At 40.5% G+C, this 21,328-nt stretch overlaps 1 protein-coding gene across 1 annotated transcript; it reads right to left on the reverse strand.

Moving 5' to 3' along the window:
- Positions 1-5,000: 5,000 nt before the first annotated feature.
- cep70 (centrosomal protein 70) lies at positions 5,001-21,314 on the reverse strand. Its single transcript, XM_036540746.1, has 17 exons — positions 21,043-21,314; positions 20,546-20,645; positions 19,162-19,285; positions 17,583-17,763; positions 16,823-16,998; positions 13,553-13,612; positions 13,173-13,275; positions 12,885-12,973; positions 12,684-12,755; positions 11,084-11,189; positions 10,133-10,231; positions 9,722-9,886; positions 9,361-9,513; positions 7,501-7,669; positions 7,038-7,152; positions 5,606-5,685; positions 5,001-5,171 (listed from the first exon to the last, which is right to left on the reverse strand). The coding sequence occupies exons 1-17, from the start codon at positions 21,121-21,123 to the stop codon at positions 5,110-5,112; spliced, it is 1,935 nt and encodes a 644-aa protein (XP_036396639.1). The 5' UTR covers positions 21,124-21,314; the 3' UTR covers positions 5,001-5,109.
- Between the last annotated feature and the right edge of the window lie 14 nt (positions 21,315-21,328).

Consider the following 21,328-nt stretch of genomic DNA (forward strand, 5'->3'; position numbering starts at 1 on the left):
TGGCTGCCTGGCCAAACTGAGCAATCGGGGGAGAAGGGCCTTGGTAAGAGAGGTGACCAAGTACCTGATGGTACTTGGTCCAGATATTCTGTGTGGAGATGGGAGAAACTTCCAGAAGGACAACCATCACTGCAACTCTCCACCGTCCTGGGTCTTATGGCAGAGTGGCCAGACGGAGGCCTCTCCTCAGTAAAGACACATGAAAGCCTGCTTGGAGTTTGCACCTAAAGGACTCTCTGTGAAAAAGAAGATTCTCTGGTCTCTTGGCCTCAGTTCTAAGCATCAGAATGGCAGAAAATCCCCAAATCCAGGTGTGTAAAGCTTGTCGCATCATATCCAAGAAGACTCGAGGCTGTAATCGTCGCCAAAGGTGCTTCAACTAAGGTCTGAATACTTATGTCAATGTGATATTTCAATTTTTTTATTTTTTATAAATTTGCAAAAATTTCTAAAATCCTGTTTTTGATTTGTCATTATTGGGTATTGAGTGTAGATTGTTGAAGAAAAAAATTAATTTAAACAATTTCAGCATAAGGCTACAACATAAGATGATGTGAAAAATGTAAAGGGTCTGAATACTTTCTGAATGCACTGTATCCTGCTTCACCCTACATCCCCAGTACAATGCGTATGTCAATAGTGCAATCACATGCAAACAAAGTCAAGTAGTTATTGTTTGATTTCTACACAATAAATGTGTTTTAAAGTTACTTTCTTTTTAATTGTGAGAACGCTTCATAAAGGGGCAGGTGGGGCTGTACTGGATTTATGTATTTACTGTGCTTGGATTTAACCATTTTCTTTTGTGTTTTGTTTTAGGTTCAGTAAGAGTGTGTTGTGTTTTTGTCCCTTTTCTTTTCTTCTTACTTTTTGCTAGTACCTGTGATGGTTTAGAGACCTATGGACCACTGTCCCACCCCCTCATTCCTGACGTTCCTGACCACTGACAGAACTGTCCTCTCCTTCTATTCGTAGAAATTTCAAAAAGAATGTTTGCCATCGACCTTGGTTTCAAAATTACAAATGTCACCATGGAGGTGAAGACGCCTATAGAAGACAGGATCACATTTACCGCTGAAACCTTTGCACGAATCCAAGAAATTATAAATGACTTGGTGAGGCCCCCTTTGACATATGCACGCAAACTGAAAAACCATGCATATTTGTAGATAAGTGTCTGACATATTTTTATGTTACTATATATTACCATATATTCAACTAAGGTAGGTCCATTTGCCTATACAAAATTTAATAATTCATGTGTTAAGCTTACAACACTTACATGCTTGTGTAACTACCTGCATGCACTGAATATGATAATAATGCATTGCTTGGCTTAGTGAAACCACTGGTAGGCAAAAGCCATAATACTGCCTGTGTTATAATTTTTCTGTGATGGCAATTGAATTAAATCCATTCATACACAGCTGATCTTCTTCAAGGACTGGTACACAAAAAAACAAAAAGCAATCAAAGTTTTGTGCTTACACGCTTGTAAGATCATGAAACCACAAGATACAGGCGTCTGGTATTATCAGACGTGCCATGGCAATCAGCTTGCAGTATCAGTGCCAGTATTATTTGGTCAGCTACATTCTGAACAGCAGGACTGTCACTGTGGTGGCCCTCAGCAGCAATTCAAAGTGTATGAAGGATAGCTGCTGAGGGTGAGGGTTTGTGTGTGTGTTTGGGGGCGAGGGGGTGTTGTCTGCTCTGCAGAGGTGTGGTGGTTTTCCAGTAAAACAACCAATCCCATTGCATGATCTGGTTTCCCTCTCCCCATTCTCCTTGTTGCACAGCTCCATGACATCCTCCTGAAACCAGGCAGCAAGCCATTTGAGTTCCCCCCCGCCAACTTCACGTGAGTAATTCCTTCGTCAGCATCTTCCTCTTCCCCCCTCCAGACTGGTGCATTGGCACCAAGCTTGCCATGTAAAAATGTACAACATTGCATGTATTTTTGAAAAAAACTTGACACGGTTGCAGATGGCACTGCCTCGCCTTCAGTGTTTGAACGCAGGCCTGTGCAAGTCTGCTGCTTTTCTTTTGTAATCTCCCTCTCTTCCCTCCCCAGCATCAAGGGCAATGTCCTCAGGGCCAATGTGCTATACACATTTGAAGAAGATGACATTGATCTTCCCAGCACATTCCTGGAAGAAATTCTCCTAGTCAGTGGTACGCTGCCATTTCACACTGCATTCAGCAGCACTCCCCAAGCCAGTCACACTTACCAGGAGTATACCAGGAATAACAAACTCAGTTTCCCAGAGGGCCAGTTGTAGTGATGGCCTTAGACAAAGTTTACTTTTTTTCCTCTTTCAAATATACCTTAATTTGGGCCCTATATCCAAGAAATGTCTAACTGCAATACATTCTTGGGAAATGCATAGATGATATATACTGTATGTACAACTAAGTGATGAATTAGAATTAGAGTTACTGGTGTGAACACACAGCCCTTCAGTGAGTTTGTTACTAGAGTTACTGCTAGTGTGTATCATTGTTTGTCACTGCTGGCATTCATGGTTTTGAGACTGCTTTTTGGCACGTCTCTGAAATATATACCCATTTCTATGACCCCTAACTGACAGGCCTCCTGACAACCACTGCTGCTCCCAGCTCTCCCAGTGGAGTGATCACCATTCTGGGTAGCACAGCTAGTGAGCAAGAGGGAAGTGGTGGCTTTCCTGGGTGGGCCTTGGCCATCATCATCCCCTGTGGAATTGCTATCATTCTTATCCCCCTCTGGATTCTGCTTTGTGTGAGTACTGAACTGGGTCGGTTTTACTGTCTTTCACTGTTCCATGTACAACACTGGAATGCCAGAATGACCCCTACATCAGTCAGTCAGTCAGAGCTCTGTTTCTTTGTTAGCCCCACCACCACACAGGGCTCATGCTAGTCCAAACTAAATCCAAACCAAAAAAGGGGAAAAAACTGACACTGAGCACATCTGTCTGGGTTTCTGCACTGCTTTTATTGATACCAGCACATCCATGTTTATCCCTCTCTGTGCTGCAGTGCTTGCTGTGTGGATGCTGTGCCGCCCTAAGGCGGCGCTGGCGTCGACGGAGGTCCTACAACCTGCGCTACACCACACACAACAGCCTCTTCTGAGGAGGTGAGACTCTCATTTTTACTCACTCAGTGGCTGCATTCTTTAATCAATTCTGCACAGATCCACTCATCTTTAGAGCTTGTGGATCAGTTTACGTTTGTGGATCTGCTTACTGAAAAAGAAGTGTCATCCAGCTGATCCAAAGATCCAATGCAGCATTGATCCAAGAAAGCAAAAGTAATGTCATGGTCACATGTCTAAAGCAAAGAAGGACAAAGGCCCTAGTGCTGGCTGTGCTGCCATTTAAGAAAAAGGAAAAAAAAAACAAAGGCAGAGAAATCAAGGTGCACAATGGTTCCACTGGAAGAAATTATATCCCTATACAGACTACCTAAAATGTAAAAAGAAAAAAAAAGAAATTCCATAACTGAATGTTCAAAGCAGCTTCCAGACAGAAGAAAAGAATACACATTTATTTTTTAGCAGTAATGTGCACTACCATGATATAGGCCTAGAACAAAGCAGCAGTTAACCTGACTGAATCAATATGAAATTACTTCAGACTCATTATAAACTTATTTGAATTTTCCTTTTTGTTTTTCCACACATGCTTTCAGATCACAAACTCCAGCCCACCTCCTCCAACTTCAAATCCAATCACCTCTACATGCTGGATCAATCATACACAGAAGCAGCGCTGCTGCAATGCACAGAGCCCACTAGGTGGCAGCAACCTCTCCTTTGCCTCAGTTAACATATGTGCAGTTAATGTTTTGTAAATTAAAACAGTTTTTTCTTTCAATTAATAACTCTGAGCAAAATAATTATTCTGTATAATAATTATACAGAATAATCATAAATACAGAAGCTTAGTTATTTTTAATCTAAGAATTATCATTATCTGGAATTTTTTTTAATTCCAGTTCTGAGGTGGTTTTGGGACCGTTGCCTGCTTACTTATTTTACCAGAATCTCTACAAGAATTACATTAATGAAGTCACAGCTGAGCTGGCCAGTGAATGTGTATGTATTTATCACTGATTTAATTTATATTTGTGGTCTCAAGCTGTGCTGTCCACTGATAATTTTATGATTTATGGTACAAGGCTAGTGTGAATGTGTGTTTTTAAATATATATATTTAAACTTAAAAATAGTAACAAAATCAATATTTTTGTACTTGATTTTTGTAAAATCAAATTATATATTCTTATATTTTTATTTTTTGACTGACAAATTTGTACCCAATAATCTTTTTTCCTTTAAAAATGAAAATGATTATAATAATCTACTGGGTACCACACCCTGCCCTGCCACCTACTTCACTATTTAAGTCCAAACTTTAAAAACTGTCTCTGTGTGTCTCCATACATTATAAATGGACAAAAGCTCTCTCCACATTTGTCTATATTGCATAATTAACAATTTCCCTTTGACACCTGCATTAAAAAATCTAGCAAAAACACTTGAGTTGGATTTAATAGACTCCTCACTCTTGTTTCTGCCATCAGATTTTGTGTGTTCATGCCATGCTTGAAATGGCACTTACCCAGCTTTGTCTGTATGTATTTGCACCAGACTGTGTGAGGACTTGTCTAAAATATATATCTTGTATACAAAATGTCTATAAAATGATTCCTGTATACAATCAATGAGAAATTAAATGCTTATAATTTAATAAATTAATAACAAAAAGCCTTCCTTTGTCATTTATTCATAAATATACATGTCAAGACAGAGCACATGAAAAGGGTGTTTGTACAATGCCACCTATGCTATTCTAAATTAAGATTTGAATTAATGTCAGATTCTAACACTAATGTTTACAGTTTAATTCAAACAAATTATTTCCTAATAAATGGGGCATACCAACAAGCAAAATGTAAATCATATTACCCATTTACTACCAATTTTTAACTGTTTCTAAAAGAAGTTAATAGGTAGCAACATATTTATAAGTTGTTTTCTAATAGCACATACAGCCCCTTAACATGAAATGCCACAACATTATCAAGCATCCACACCACCACTTTATCCAGTGACATTGTTCAATCAGTCTGTCCTGGATTTCAACTGGCACACTGCAGGCAAAATGTCATCCAGGCACTGGATATCTGCAACAGCAACAACAATAAAGTCAAGGCCAACCTCATCATGTACTGACTAACTTTTCCAACTGGAAATGCTTAAGAGACATGGCTTTTTTCCTTTTATAAACTGTACCCAACAACAGCAACAAGCAGAATAGTAAATTTGTTCTTAATAGGTGATTCTCTGTTATTGGTAAAGGATAGCAACATGAACAGAATTTAACTGGTTGAATGATTTTTCTGTCTCCACCTCAGCTGATGTGTTGCGAGTGTTCCGGTGCAAATTGGCTGCTGTGCATCACATAGATGGGTGTGCCACCATGAGATGTATAAATGCATGTATTGTGATCGTTATTATTATTAGAAGCTCCAGATCTTTAGCCAGGTATGCATTTGGTGAGGCAGGAAATTGAACTGAGGGAACCTGTATCTGGTGTGCTACTGTGGCAAAGATTTACCTAGAGTCTGCAGCAGCTGCTGAACCAGAGCGTGGAATGCAGGGAAGAACTCCTCATGCTCCTCCAGCTTTGTGATGATGCTGACAAGGACACACATTTTTCCTCTACGTTATCTCACTGGGCAGATGATTTCTTATTCAGAGTAACTTACAAATGCCAGGAATTCTTCTGAAAAAGTGACAACTTATTACACAGTGACACTAACTGCTGTGCTATGCTAAGGAGAGTTAGTCAAAAGCATGCACCCCACACACCAATGCACAACACAGTACATCCCATTTCAAATGGTCATTATTTGGACACAGGGGTGGGCTTAACAATTTTGTGCCCTAGAAAAGATTTGTGCTGGAAGGCTACAGAGAGCCCTTTCAAAAACCTTTTTAACAAAATCATGTTTTCTCCTTTTGAGTACTGGAATTTGCTTTCATCAAATCCCAAGACTTTCCAGGATTTCAAGGACCCATGCAAACCTTGTTATTAACAGGAATACTATTATTACTAATTACTATATAAAGTATTAACTTTTAAGTAATATAAGTAAGTTAATTTGCTGCCAATTTTGGGTGACCAAATTTTAAGTTGGTTATGCCCCTCAGAATTTGGCCACCAAGATAGGTCAATACATGAGAATTATGTGCATTTTCAGATTTTCCTGGGCAGTTTTGATATACTGCCACATGTAATCCACTTAGCCATCTAGGCCTGGCTAACCTCGCTGGCTACTAGGCAAAATTTATCGTGTAGCTAACACAGAATAATAGGCAATAGATAACAGATCAGATGAATAGATAATAGATCAGATGAAATAAGTAAAATATTTATGGAAATTTTAATGACACACCACTGTTTTAGGCTCCCTTGTTTCTCTCTTTGTTTCTTTCTCACTTTTTCTCTCGTGTGCTTTGACGGTTTGGATTTTTTTTTTTATTGATGCATCAGTATTTTGCCGTTTCTGTCTCACTGGCTCTCTCATCAGCTGCTGCTGTATGCATGTACTGCTGCCCATCCCCTATGTAGGTACATTGTACTGCCACTCACTATCTCCTGGCTCTAGGGTCAGTTCAGGGTTAAGTTATTAGTTTTCCATAACTGCAGATTAAGGATCAAGGATCACCGCCTATATGCTCATATGCACACAGCCAGCATTGTTCACTTTTTTGAATGAATGCAATGCTTAAGTCTGATGCCATAAAGACCGCTAACACAAATCGTTTCAGATAATTACACCCCAACCTGATTTGGGGCACATTCAGGCTAATCTTGTTAGATTTGTTTAAGGGCAACCACAAGACAAATTCTTGGGGAATTATTACTCTATTATAATAATTAAACATTATAATAATTATTATTATAATATAATAATTAATCTCCACTGTATTAACTGCAAACCATTTCAATGTGCGTAAAACAGGGCTGGAGGTGGTGAAAGTACCTGTCGATGTCGCTAGTTCCCAGCAGGTTGTGCAGCTCTTGGCTGGTGGTAAGGCCCATGGAGGATGTTACCTGTGCCACCTGATTCACTACCTCACTAGGGGGAGCTCGGTCATCTGAGAAAAGGCACCAGCAATAAGTGCATATATAAACCGAATCAACGCAGTCAAAAGATGTCCAAATCTTGTACCTTTTTCAGCAAATACTCAAACACTGACTACTACAGAAGAAAAAAACTTTGATTCTTTTCCTTCAACATGACATCACTGCAAAGTTGTTCCCAGCGACATGACTTTCTGCTAACCACAAATATTTTTATTGTTGAGTACTGATCCTTTATTAAGGGAATCTTTTGAACATGACATTCTGTTCAGCTTCAATAAAGGTTTTAATTGCCAGTACCAGTAAGAGCAGAAAAGCTGCAGATGAAAATTTCCCTTAAGGGAAATGGACTGAAGGCCTACCCATGCCCAAGACATCCCTAAGGTTTCTCATGGCATTGGTCATCTCCCCCAGCTTGGTGTAGACCTCGTTCATGCGAGGGTACACTCCACTGAGAGAGGCCACGTCAAACAGCTTCTGGAAGTGGGACACCATTGACTTGAGAGAGTGTTTGGTGGGACTCTGCATTTCCTGTTGAGCAAATTGATAGGTATAGCAAGGTTATCAGACCACTTGTCATTAATAGGTAAATACATCAAGAAAGAGGTTACTTCATACATAGGTCAACACATAAAATAAGGGATTTCCTGTTGAAAACAAGCAGATTGATAGGTATAGCAACGTTATCTGACCACTTCTCATTAATAGGCAAATACAGTGGAAACCGCTTATAGTGATCATGGTTATAGTGATCAACCGCTCATACGGATCACAAAGCTTGGGACAGAATCATTCCTATACAAATACTGTTGAAATGATTTGCTTATAGTAATCAAGTAGTCTGCTCACAGTGTTCATTTTGGGTCTTTTTATACATGAAAACACAAGAAAAAAAATAAAACTACGGTAATTCTTTTTTTTTTTAACTTTACTTTACTTTGATAGACCTACTTTGCCTCGCGGTAACCCGCCTGCTTCTGGCTAGCTACCTGAGGCTAATGCTGCATGGACAGAAATCATGACGGGAAAAAGAAAGTCATTTTCTCTCAATGACAAACATAAACTCATCGAAGCTTATGACAAACTGCCAAAAACAAGTCAATGAGACGTAGCAGCGAAACTTGGTGTTCCTCAGCCTACTTTGTGTAGTCTACTCAAACAACGAGAAACAGTCCTGGCTGTTAATGATGGAGGCAGAAAACGAATGCACACAGGGAAAGCACCTGTGGTTGAAGCCGCCCTCGTCAAGTGGATGAATATTTTACGAAAATTTTGATTTCAACTTTTTGATTTTAAGTTTGATTTCAAACTCTGCTACCAGTTCGGCACTGATAGCCTACAGTTTCTTTTCAGTTAAAATTGAGAAATGCACTGAAACTCCGGCCAAGCCGTGTTTTAGCCTGTATTTGCACTACTGACATTACTGTATTTTGTAAACCGCACAATACTTTTACATTTTAGGCTATTGCCTAATTATAATTTGAACTACAATAAGCTATATTTTATACACAGTACTATACTGTATTATAGTGTATTTGAATTATACATAGTTCAGTAATTTAATTTGTACAGTACTGTAATTTGAAAAGCGTTTGAAACAGTTGTACTGTATTTTGAAAAAGTCAATAAAATTCAGTAAATAGTGGCGCTGTCCGTTTCATTACTTTATATTCACGTAATAAATATACAAATGTCAATTAGATGGTAATCTGCATGAGAAATAAAGAAAAGAAAAAAAATCGGTTATAATGATCATCCGCCTATAGTGATCAATTTCACCCTGACAGACGTGATCACTATAAGCAGTTTCCACTGTACATCAAGTAAGGGCCAAATGCTGGGGCTCATGGCAGCAGAGCTTATCTTGAGTTCTGTAGTGCAAGTCACCCCCGCCCCCAATATGTATACTGTAGATGTAGATGGGATTGAACCCACAACCTTGCGAGGTCAGGACAGAGACTCTGACCACAAGGAGCTCAAGGCCTCAAAGTGTGACCTCCTGCTGGTATGAAAAGTTTACATCTGGAAACCAAGGGAAGCAGTCAGTCCAAAATAAGACTTCAATAAAGAAATTAGAAGTTGAAATAAAATATGCAAGATCTACGTAAGCCACCAGGTCCTACAGGCTTCGAAGTTGCCCTTTCTGGATTGAATGTATCCTAGTAAACAAGCTGAGAAGAATGTTGGTAGCTGATTTACATGCCACAGTTGAAACAGGTTACCTTGGAGTCGCTTTTTGCTGTCTCTTCCAGCAGGGTGTCCACCATCAACAGCAGCTCCTCCACTCTTACCCCCTCTTGGGGGCTACTGCTGTCCTCTATTGGCTGCCAGGGCAACAGCCTCTGCATCAGCTTCTTCATTGCACACTGCAGCTCCTTTAAATAGTCAATGGCACAATCTTATAACTTCTGAAGAGTTTTCAAAACTGTTAGATGTTAAGTGTTAACATTTAACATTTACATTTGCTTATGAATGTGAAACATTCATATATCTAAAGAATACTAACAATCCAAAAAAACACCCCTCAAAGTCTGAGGTCTTACGGGGTATAGACTCCAGCTAATTCATGGACCTCACCCCCACCTTCAGAGAGCTTAGTTGCTCCGCCCACATTTCCACCACTGGGTGGAGCTCCTCAAATTCCACATCTTGTCCATCCCCATTATGTGACTGACGGCTGGGTTTCTGCTTAAGCAGTTGCACCGGAGCTCTGGGACTGCTCAGGGTTGTCTTGATGGCGCTGAGAATCTACCAATCAAACAAGAAAAGTGGGCAATCAATGAATCAATCTCATGATGGGCTCTGCATGGCAGTGCAACATAAGATTATGCCATGGTGCAATATGTACTTTAAACTTTCAAAATGAAAGATACTGACTTTGGATATATGGTGGATGATTTTCAGGTAAATTGTTTTGAGGCAGGTGAATGATTCTAATACCCCACCCATCTAACATGCATGTGCTCAGAGAAGAAAGGTGGAGCTTGTACCTACCTTCACAAGTCTAAGACAAGACTCTGCCTGTCTAGCCCTTAATTTAATGGCTGGAACAAGATGAGTCAAATCCTGGACCTCCAGTTCCTGACAGGCACTCTAAAGCAAGCAGACAACATGGACAGATGGCAAAAGACATTAACTGACTGACTGAATTAAAAGCCTTTTCAAAAACTATGCTATATGCGATATGGGGGCAATGCAAGTTTAACTGTTGCTTGGATGAAAACATGGGCCCAATATGAGGCTGAGGAGCAAGACTCCAGGGTGCATGAAGACAGCAGCATGTCAGATGTAGAAAGGGTACGACTGGTCAAACAGTGAATTGTGATTAATGAAAGAGGGTAATGAAAACTCCTGTGTGGATTATCATTTACCATTGCACTTGACTGGTTTTCAAAAAAAAGTAGCTGAGTGACTCATGATGACTGCTGCGCACAGTTGTATTTAATGTAGGTCTGGTGTAATGTGCTGCTGGAAGGATGCGTGATGAACATAGAAACCAATCTGTTTGCTTCTGGCAATTAGGAATTCTTCATCACTTTTGTTTATTGAGTGAAACAATATATGGTATTGGAAAAATATATAAACACATTATTATATGGATGCGAAATAACCAAACCAGTGGGTAATCTCAGCCAGCTGAGGCCTGCTAACTGGGCTAACTCAGTGGCTGTGGAGTCGAATTTCAGTTTCTGGTGAAAAAGCTACTGCAAAATGTTTATCTTAGTGTCTCCATTTCCAGCCATGGGTTGGATTAGGCCCCTGGAATGTTGAGTTGAGCACCCAGTTGGTGGCACTCTGAGAGGTCAGGGAGGGTCACCTGTGCATTGTGAAGTAGTGAACGGACATGCAATTCACAGCAATGATAGTAAAATGCTATGTTGATTATGTGGTAGGGTATGTAGGGGAGCATGCCTGAGTACAAGGGATGGGAGTGAGGAAGGTCACCTTGAGGTACCTCCTGCAGACGTTGGCCTGCAGGCGCTCGATGTTCTCTAGTTCTGTGCTGTGCACATCCGCACTGTCTTCATCTGCCTTGGCTGGCTGACCCAACCTGGTGACACTATAAGAGATTACTAATAAATGTACTGAAACTTTCATGGGTGGGTAAATTACAGTGGATCATTGCCTAATCAAAGCTCTGGAAATAGGAAGAAGATATATCAACTCCATTTATACATCTAAATGTACTTCCTTCTCCATTTCATGTGAATATTTTCATAAATATTCACATGTAAATGCTCATCAATAAAATTATCAAGAGATTACTGGCAGTCTATCAAGCAACTTCCCAAACTGCAAACTGTTGTGGCTACAGTTAGCTACCAAATGCCTGCTTATCCCCACTGTGTTCAGTTAGCTAGCTAGTTTGCCAAGTAGCTATAGTAGACAAAAACTTCTTAATGAAGTACTGAAAATTGAGATAAATGTATTACTTTCATCAGACTTTACTGCATTTAGTCTAATTAAAGGACCACTGACTGATTTTGGAACATCATATATCAGTGCGGAATAAGATTAGCTAGCTATTCAGATGGTTGAGAATATTGCCATTGTCTGAAAAACAGCTAGCCAGCCAGGTGCTGTTAAAAGCATTCAAGTATATAGTGAAGAAATTCTCCAGAGCCCTGCATCTCTTGAAGGGTGCAGTTTTATTAACAGACTAACACCTTGGTCCAAGAGACCTTCATCAGATTCTTTTGTCTATTAATAAAATTGCTTATTTATTGTTATATCCAGTTAGTGTTAAGCAATGTTAAAACTTTTAATAGCAAATGTTCATATTAGTTCCATGTACTGCATTATCATCGGAAAAAGCTGGCTAGTGGCTAGCTTAAGTTGCCAATGCTAATGCCAATCAGACAGAGAGCCAAAAATTTTTATGATTAGTTTAATTTACTAGAATGAGGGCATTCTCTGTGACACTGCATCTATCCCAAAGTGTGATAATATTAATACACTAATGCATACACTAATACACTGTCCTGCATATCTTCTGTCTATCCTTGCTCTACCTACCTGACTGAACTCATCAGTGGCACTTTTGATTAGCTGAGCACACCTGATTTAATCAAGCAGCAAGGATAGACAGAAGATACGCAGGACAGTGGGCCGCAAGGAGAGGTTTGAGAAACGCTGCACTAATGTAAGACTGATGGTCTCTTAGACAGGATCATCAGTGTACACATATGCTTTACTCTAGCTCCATTGATTGGTTGAATGTGAAAAGTGGAGCTATTATTAGGCAGATATTAAGCGCGACTGATGCTTCTTTACATTGCCAATTTTAATATCAAATTTTAACTTGCTCTGGAAGCAAACATGAGGAACATCAAGATAGAAAAAAAGGATAGAAGCCAATATCTGAAATATTGCTATCAGCCTTGAAAAATCTATATCACTTGACCTGTACTGAATACTGGCTTCCAGTTCTGCCATGTAAAATGAACAGGAAGTTCAGATGGTTTGTGGCCTTCTACTCCTGGTTTTGGCAGGTCCACTACCTTTCCCCAGCACACTTGAGCAAAAGACCAGAGAGGCCTCTCACTTGCTCTGCTGGATAATTCTCTCCATCCGTCTCAGCTGGTGTTTGTAGGACTTTAGTTCCTTCACCGTGGGCCTGGAAGAGCAATGACAGTGAAACAATGGAACAGAGGATCCCCATCATTGTTGACTTGCACATACAATGAGGAATTAAGGCCAGTCTTCTTACACATAGGCAATTCAGCATATCACCATTAGTGTCTACCTGTACTCCAAGTCCTGCTTCAAGCGCTGGATTTCACCTCTCAGTTCTTCTCTCTGGGCCTTGGTCTCCTTCAGCTGCTCCTGGTAGGACTTGAAGAGGGAAATAATTTAGACCCCTGACTGCCGAAAATGCATATTCTGTGATTCAGAAAGGCAACATTACAAACACTGTTTACTCTGAACTAGTTATTTTAAGCCTTTTTTAATTTGTGGAGCACTGGCCAAATTTATAGCCCCATCAAGAGTGCAAGAGAAGATCTCACATGGTTCTGTCAAGATTGAGAAGTACCTTGAGAAGTGCTTTTCTGGAATCTGATGCATTGCTCTCTTGATTTTTTCTGTCAGGCTGTGGGTCAGCCTGATCTTTCCCACCATGGCCTTCTTTAAGATCCCTGCTAAAGAAGGAGTGGTCAATGCTTTTGTTGGCTGTGTGACAGTATCCTTTCACTGTGATTAACCATAGCCTAATCACAGAGATATTCTAAGAAAAATCTAACTACAGCTCTCCCCTTAGCCTTTGTAGCTGCATGCTACTGCAACACCAGTCTGTAGAATGGAAAACTTTGCTTTCAGCTTCTCATCTGATGACTCCTGAGCCAGCCCACGCTGTGGCATGTGACACGCATTTATTCCACTCATTTCTGTTACGAAATAAAATCAAATACTTACTTCAGCTCTGTGTGTAACTCATGGATCTGGGCTTCATAGACATCTATGACATCCAGCACCCTGGGAGAAAGACAGGATTTAGATTTACTGCCACTTACACTCATACTAAGTACAATCTATCAGCACTCAGGTAACAGTATGGTACAAGGGAAATATTCGCTAAATGTGATCAACAACACAGATGACACACATTGTTCTTTCAATGTTGCTAAGGCATTGTAGCACCTGGAGGCACACATTGGTTGGGAAATCTGAGCTATACCCAGAGGGTGACCTCATAATAATTTGTCAAGGTGTCTAGGTTACTGCTGGGTTATGTACTCACACTGGGTTATGTACTCACTTATGTACACACACGTTTATACCTTAGAGCGTTGCTTATCTATGATAGGATGACCTTTCTGAGATAAGCAACGCTCTAAGACAGGGGTGGCCAAAGTCCAGCCCATGGCCCAAATGCAGCCCGGTGGCAGATTTTAAATGGCCCGTGGCCTCTCTCCCAAAATATACTGCGAGTGGCCCGCCACGGTGCCAGAGCTACAGTACAATATTAGGCTATGTGGTGAAGACATGAAATGTGCTATTCAAGTGGCCCACCACACGATGGCAGCACTAACTAGAGTTTGCAGACCTGCAAAATATTTAAATTAAACTTGTCCCTTAATAGCAAACTGGCTATTCAGTCAGTAGCATACTTTTTCACTGAAAGCTGAAATAATTGTGTCTGTCTCATTTGCCAAGAGACTGTCGCTGTTATGAAAGAATTCAATGTGAAGAGACATTATGAAACTAAGCCTAGTTTGCACCAGAAACTGTCCAGCTATGAAAGGACTTACAAAGTGAAGCAACTGGAAGCTAGCTTGGCCTCTCAGCAACAACTCTTCTCAAGGGCAAAAGATTCAAAGGAAAAAGGTACCAGAACTAGCTAAGTGGCGATGCTAATTACGAAGCGTGCTAAACCTTTTGCTGAGAGCGAGTTTGTGAAAGACTGTATAATGAACATGGTGGATGCCATTTGTCCTGAGAAAAAGCAGGAGTTTTCCAATGTTTGCCTGGCTCGAAATACCATGGCACGGAGAACAGAAGAATTATCTACAGACATCAAGAGACAAGTGAGTAAGAGGGGGGCAGGGTTTGACTTTTTTTCACTAACCTATGATGACAGCACTGACCAAGCAATACAGCTCAGCTACTTATTTTTTTTTAGGGGAGTTGATGATGACATGAACATTACTGAAGAATTACTTGACATTCAGAGTCTGTAGGGCCATACTGGGGGGAGGATTTGTTTCAGTCCGTATCTAAAGTTGTCAATGACATAAAACTGCCATGGGTGAAAATGAGCGGAATTGCTAAGGAGTGGATTAGCCACGCTGAACTTGTTTGGGTCAACGTACATATGTGAACAAACCTTCTCTGTTATGAACTTGAACAAGAACTGCCTGAGGTCCAGATTGACATATTCCCACTTACGTGATGTTCTACGTATCAGTATCGCAGCTCTCACCCCAGACCTGACGTATATACTGGGATCTAGATCCCAATTTCATCCATCTCATTAGCTATGGGCCTGTCTCTTAGTTGGCAAATGGACAGCAGCCTGCTTTGAAACTGGATTCATAACTGCAAGTGTCTGAGTGATTGAAAAAAATTGTTGTGTTATTCATGAGATTAAAATGATTAATACATAAATAAACCAAATATATAATAAGTCTACAAATAATACATACAATACCTTATTAAACACCTGTGTGTAGCAACAGTAGGCCTAGCCTGCAAACACATCTATAGTTGGTGAAATATGAGCTGAATTTATTTGAATTTTGAAATGTATTGTATTGCAATGATGTCTTATCAGGCCTGTTTTATATTCATATTTCATTTATACCAGTCAGAATTAACGGCACTATAAATAAACAAGTCTTTAAGACATTTTATTTAAGTATAGTAGGCCCCTACATACACTACTATGTGTTAATGGATTTGAATAATTAATCATTCATTAATCATTCATAATTCATTAAAAACTGCACAGTGCATTTTGAATTTTACTAAGAAGTCAGAGTAGGCAAGGCTTGCTATATTATTGATTACAGCCCATTTAATTGTTGATTTATTACACTGAAAATAAGAGCTTTTAGAATGCATATGTAAAATTAAAAACAAGGAGCTGGCCCTCAGGTATTTTCACAAGATCTAATCTGGCCCCCGTTGAAAAAAGTTTGGACACCCCTGCTCTAAGATAAAAACATTATGTCACAGTGTCCCAAACTGAAATATTCTTTCTGTCACAAATTCTCTTCGCAATGCAAGGGCTGCCTACAAATTTATTGTTCTGATCTTTCTAGACCTTTCTGTGGCCTTCAGCACAGCAAAGCACTGTCTAAACATCCTGTCTAAGCATCCCAGGCACTATTCTTAGCTGAATTTCCACTTACCCTCAGGGAGCACCTGTCAGGTGTCCTGAGAGGTGCTGTATCAACCCCTCTATCCCTCTCTACAGGAGTTCCTAAGAGTTCAGTCCTCAGTCCCCTTCTCTTTTAGTTGGACACAAGATCAGGCTCTGTCATTTCTTCCCATGGTTTGTCATATCACTATCATGCTGATGACACTGCTTCTTCGCCATCAACCTAACTCCAGGTCCAAGCCATAGTCCTCTCCTACTTAGACCACTGCAGCCCTCTCCTTGCTGCCCTCCTTGCATATCCATATCCCTGAAGCTCATCCAGAATGTTACTACTTGGCCAGTCAACAATATCCTCAAATTTTCCCGCTCTCGCTACATTCGCTACTGATGATGGTTCACATTCATTTCAAAATGCCGGTGTTAACTAGTGATATGGAGAATGGCTCCCCGTAATCTTTAGTCCATCATCAGGTCCACAGGCCAGGCTGTTGTGCTTGCCCATACATGTTGAATGAGTATGCACTTGTGATGCCACACTGTTTCTGGCACTGACACATTTTTAAGTATGGTTAGTAGACACTCTTTTTATACAAATTTCATGTGTGGATAACAGCATAAGCTGTTGCTCAACATTATGATGATGCAATTCTTTCCAGAGAGCTATCTGCTGGAGATACTTGTATCCAAAAGCAGCAATAAATGACCCTCAGGTGCAATCCCTAGTGCTCTGCCCAGTATATGACATCAACCCTCTTAGTACACAGAAAAATAAACAGTATACAGGTGTAAGAGGAGGAAGAGGAAGATGGGAACAGGACAAAACAGCATGGGACGCGAGCAGGTTTTGGTTTGCCGGTACTCACCGCTGGTCCAGGGGCGAATGTGGCCGGATGGACCTCTTCTGAATCTGCTGAAAGACTTGGTTCTGCCTGGCCACTCGCCGCTCCTCCTCCTTCACAGCAAAGTAAAGCTTCTGCTGAAGCTGGGCAATCACCTCTCTCTCTTTAGCCAACTTCTGCTCGAGGGCCTGGTGCCGCTCCTTCATGAAGGAGGAACTCATGCACAGTTACAATGCATCGACACTAACTTCATAAGGCCTTCATAATGTATGAGTAGCACTTTCATGAGTGTGACATCACTTCTCTGTGCAGCATTCATAAAAATGAGGGCTTTACATTTTCATTTGATTTTATACACATTTCATTTGATTCACACAAAATTTCTATGTTTCAAGTGATTACATAAAATAAAATTAAAACTTTCTTTAATTTTACTGCATGAAACCACTTTCCTGAACTAAGAAAAAATAAAACTGCATATTCACTCATCGTTAATGGATAAGCATTTTAATTCCAATTCAAGTAATCTCATGGGTGAATATTCAAATAACTCAACACTCACTGTAGTCTCATCCCTACTCCTGTGAAAGTGCATCACTCTGATCCTTATTTCTAAAACAGTGTGGTTCTAGGATCCTTTTCCAATAATAAGGCAATTTTCAAACCCTCAGTCACCTCACTGAACTGGTCTCATACAACACCAAAATAAATGATTGAAATTAGACTTAAATCATCTCTGTCAACTGATAAGCATTTTATACTGTTTTGTTGTTTTCCAATTTACCTGCGCCTCCTTCTGGTCCTGCAGCAGCTGCTTGACTTGGACATGCTGCTGCGCAGCTTTGTTGATGTAGCTGTCCTCCAGACCCTGGACTTTAGCCTTTACTGTGTCCAACACTCCCTGGAGCTCGGCGGCCCGTTGGGCCTGTTGCGCTGCCCGGGCCTGTTGCTGCTGGACCTCTTCCCTGCACAGGAACACCAACCAACTGATTGATCAACACACTGCATCACATCTCATAACTGGTTCAGCACTTATGCACCATCCCCTTAAACAGCTGGATATCTACTGTAGCAATTCAATTTAAAGACTCTGCCTGAGTGATAAGTGTTATCAGTGGTCAGCCTTATAAAGCCACTCTTTACCACTACGCCAAGCTCTGGCACTCACTGCCCCACACTGCTGGGCAGATACATAGTGTCCTTTCACCGTATCACCACTGTACCATGTCAGCTCATTTACTTCAGATTCTGGGATGTTTCAGTTGTCTTTTTTTGTCATGCTGACCACCTGTCAGCTCAGCCTGCTAGGATCACTGGTGCTGACTTCCTTATAGGCAAGCTGAGGACAGAATGGGCAAGCCTTGCAGCCACGTTTCTGACAAAGGTGATGAATATGGGTTGGAGAGGGAAGATGAGTGCCGTTACCAATCACAGCATGCAACCAAAGCTGTGACAATGTAAACTTTTACATATCTCCATGTTTGAATAAGATCCCCACCCATCAATATTCAAAGGTAAGTATAAGTACAAGCATTTCCAGCTCACACAGAACATTCTCTATGGCCTCACCAGGAGAGGGCAACATTTAGTAAACATCCTGATTCTGAGCAGAGATGAGGGATATGTTGAATGTAGCATATTGCTGCTTCATTCACCACTTTCTGCATATATGCAAATATTTTGCACATGCAAAATAACTAGCTATCTTGGTACAGCAGAACTGTTTCCTAACATTAAAATAGGTTTTGTATGAAGTACAATATGCATAATTGGATAATGATTCCCTAGTGTGTCTTTGAATACTGACCCAGGAAAAGCACTTGGCAGGGAAGAATCAAGCTACTGACAGGTGGGACCCCTGGCTCATGCTTCAGTGAGCCATGTCAAGCAGGTGCATACTCCTCATCTTCACTGGCTCTATTGTGTGGAAACAGGTGGCCAAGACTACAGCCACCACAAAGGGGGTCTCTCTAACACTCCAAACAATAGACTGACAGGGTTTTCATGATCCTTGCCTACAAGAGGGGTATCTATATGACTGAGCATCATGGTGAATAAGCACATTTGAGTGAACTAACTGCTTCTGACCTTGACAAAGTTATAATAACCAGCTTAAGCATTTTATTTCTCGCTTCTAGTTAGTTCTCATTTTCCCTTACTACCTTGCAATATAAGAATATGGCACTCTACCATTTGACAAAGAGGAGAGCAAGATCTGTCAAGAAAAGCATACAGATTCCTTATTTGTACACAGATACTAGTAGCAGACGGTAGCAGTACTGTGGGTACTACAAGCACAGATTAGCATGTGGTGTGCCAGACTCAGACAGACTCAAAAAGGAACAGAGGATCCAGGACGGTACTTTAATTGGCTGTTGGACTGGATGAGCTCCTGGATCAGGGCTTGTCTCCTCTCAGAATCAGTCACCATAGTCTTCAGCATCAGCCTGATCTCTGCAGCAGCCTTCTTCTCCAAAATGACCAAATCTGAGAGCCAGAGACAAGCAAGTAAAGTGTAACAACATGGTTTTTATGCTAACTTATTTTATTATTATTATTAGAAGAACAAATATAAATTGTTTAATCATAATATTCAATCATTTACGAGGCCTTGTGCCATGTGTATCCTTGCACGCCTTTCAGTAGGACATGGAGTAGAGGTGAATAAGGGTTAAATCCAAAAAGAATTTACAGGCAAAAGGAATGAACATAACAGAATGAACGTTTAATTAGGTTATTTGATTATAATTACACTGTAAAAAGTAAATAAAATTCGTACTTGTTTTTGTATTATATATAAAAACTCCAAGGAGAGGGCTCTGTGCAAATTTCAAATAAACAACTTGACAATGAGAAATTATCCCGTCACCTTTCCCCACCATCAGTGCCCCACTCCACCCACAATCCCCCTGCCTCCACTTGTGGGTAAACATAAGCTGCACTTCACATTCAAGAGTGTGCCGCAGAAGCACAGCAATCAAATTAGCTGGGAACATGAGGAGGGGTGTAGGGTGGAAATCATTCTGAGCCAGATGTCCACTGGTGTTGAAGGTAGATTATTATTTCATTATCATGGAGGGGTCGCAGGGTGCGACGGGATTGGCCGTTCTGTCATCACATGGTGGAAACAACCCAAGCCACAAACCTCACCAAGACAAACTGGCAACAGCAGAACAACACTGATCCCAAACACTTCTTCAAATAGCAAACTAAATCCTTGCAATATGAACACTTGAAACAACGTCCAGGCCAAAAATCCAGCAAAAAGCAACAATTTCATATAGTTTCAATAATATGAGATAAATGAATTAAGAAGTAGAAGTAGAGAAGTAGTTAAGAAGTACTCAAGAAGTAATGAACTTTGCCTCTTTGCTGCAACTATCTACTCAGTGCAAGCAATCAGCTTCAGAGCATCAGAGAATCTTCAAGTTGTTCAATAAAATATTTCCACATTTCATGACTTTATAAGCATAACAAAAACTATGGAATTAATATACACTTCTTGGCTTTGCACCAAATCTTCATATCATCTTACATTTTTCAGTTTTCTTTCATGAGCCAAGTTTGACGGAATGTATTTTTCAAGCAATTGCGTTCTCTTGAAATTATTCAGGATATCATTGCATTTATACATCTCTGTGGTTCTGGAAACTGATGATACTGATACTGTTATTGCATTTGATTCAGAGTACTGGTTCCCAGCAATACAGTCAAAGGGTTCTGCTGATTCCTGTTACTAAACGTCACCTGCAAGGTTCTTGTTCTCCATTGGATCGGCAAAGTGGACTGGCTTGAATCCATGGTGCTGCAGGACTCTGTTCACTGCATCCCACTCTGTTTGCTCTTGCTGCAGTTTCACAAAAAAGACCATTTAATGACTGAACTAGCTGCACAATAGAATACTGTCAGTTTGCGAAATTCTGTTGGGGTTAACTAATCTGTGCTGAGAGTGGGTCAGCTCATACAGTTGGTGTGAATGCGATAATCCTCCCAGATTACAAGAAGATCAGTGCATCTGACCCACCAGCATCACGAAAACCGAAAGGAATGATGTGATTAAATCCTTACCAAAGTAAAGAAAATTAGCTACATTAAAACGCATTCATTTATCATAAATGCAACGACTGTATGTTTAATAAGGGATCATTTTGTAATGCATGGGAAAGAAATGTAGAAATGACATACGACTGATCTACTTAATTATCAACGGATACCAGTATTTGCTGCTGTGAAGATGAATTTACCTTGAACTGGCTGCAGGTCCACAAGTACACGTAGGTCTTTTCCCTCGGCTGCACAACAATATTCAAATTCTTCCTGTCCATCTGTCTTGGAGTGTGTTGTCAGACTATGTATTACTTTCCCCGATGATCCTTGCGTGACACGCGACTTCGCTCTCTTAACTTTCCTGACTGTGCGCACCTTTGCTAGCTACCCTTCTTCCTCCTCCTACACTGGCAGAGCAGAGCATCAAGTTTCTAGACGCAAATGAAACCACAGCTGACCAAGTGGACAAAACCACTCTTTATC

This window comes from Megalops cyprinoides, chromosome 11 (assembly GCF_013368585.1).
Source record: "Megalops cyprinoides isolate fMegCyp1 chromosome 11, fMegCyp1.pri, whole genome shotgun sequence".
NCBI lineage: Eukaryota > Metazoa > Chordata > Actinopteri > Elopiformes > Megalopidae > Megalops > Megalops cyprinoides.

Coding starts and splice junctions, on each gene's coding strand:
- cep70 (XM_036540746.1), bottom strand. CDS start 21,123: ATGGACAGGAAGAATTTGAATATTGTTGTGCAGCCGAGGGAAAAGACC. Junction 7,153..7,500: donor TAGGGATGTCTTGGGCATGG/GTAGGCCTTCAG, acceptor GCCTTTTCTCAG/ATGACCGAGCTCCCCCTAGT. Junction 5,172..5,605: donor GCAGCTGCTGCAGACTCTAG/GTAAATCTTTGC, acceptor TTGCTGTTGCAG/ATATCCAGTGCCTGGATGAC.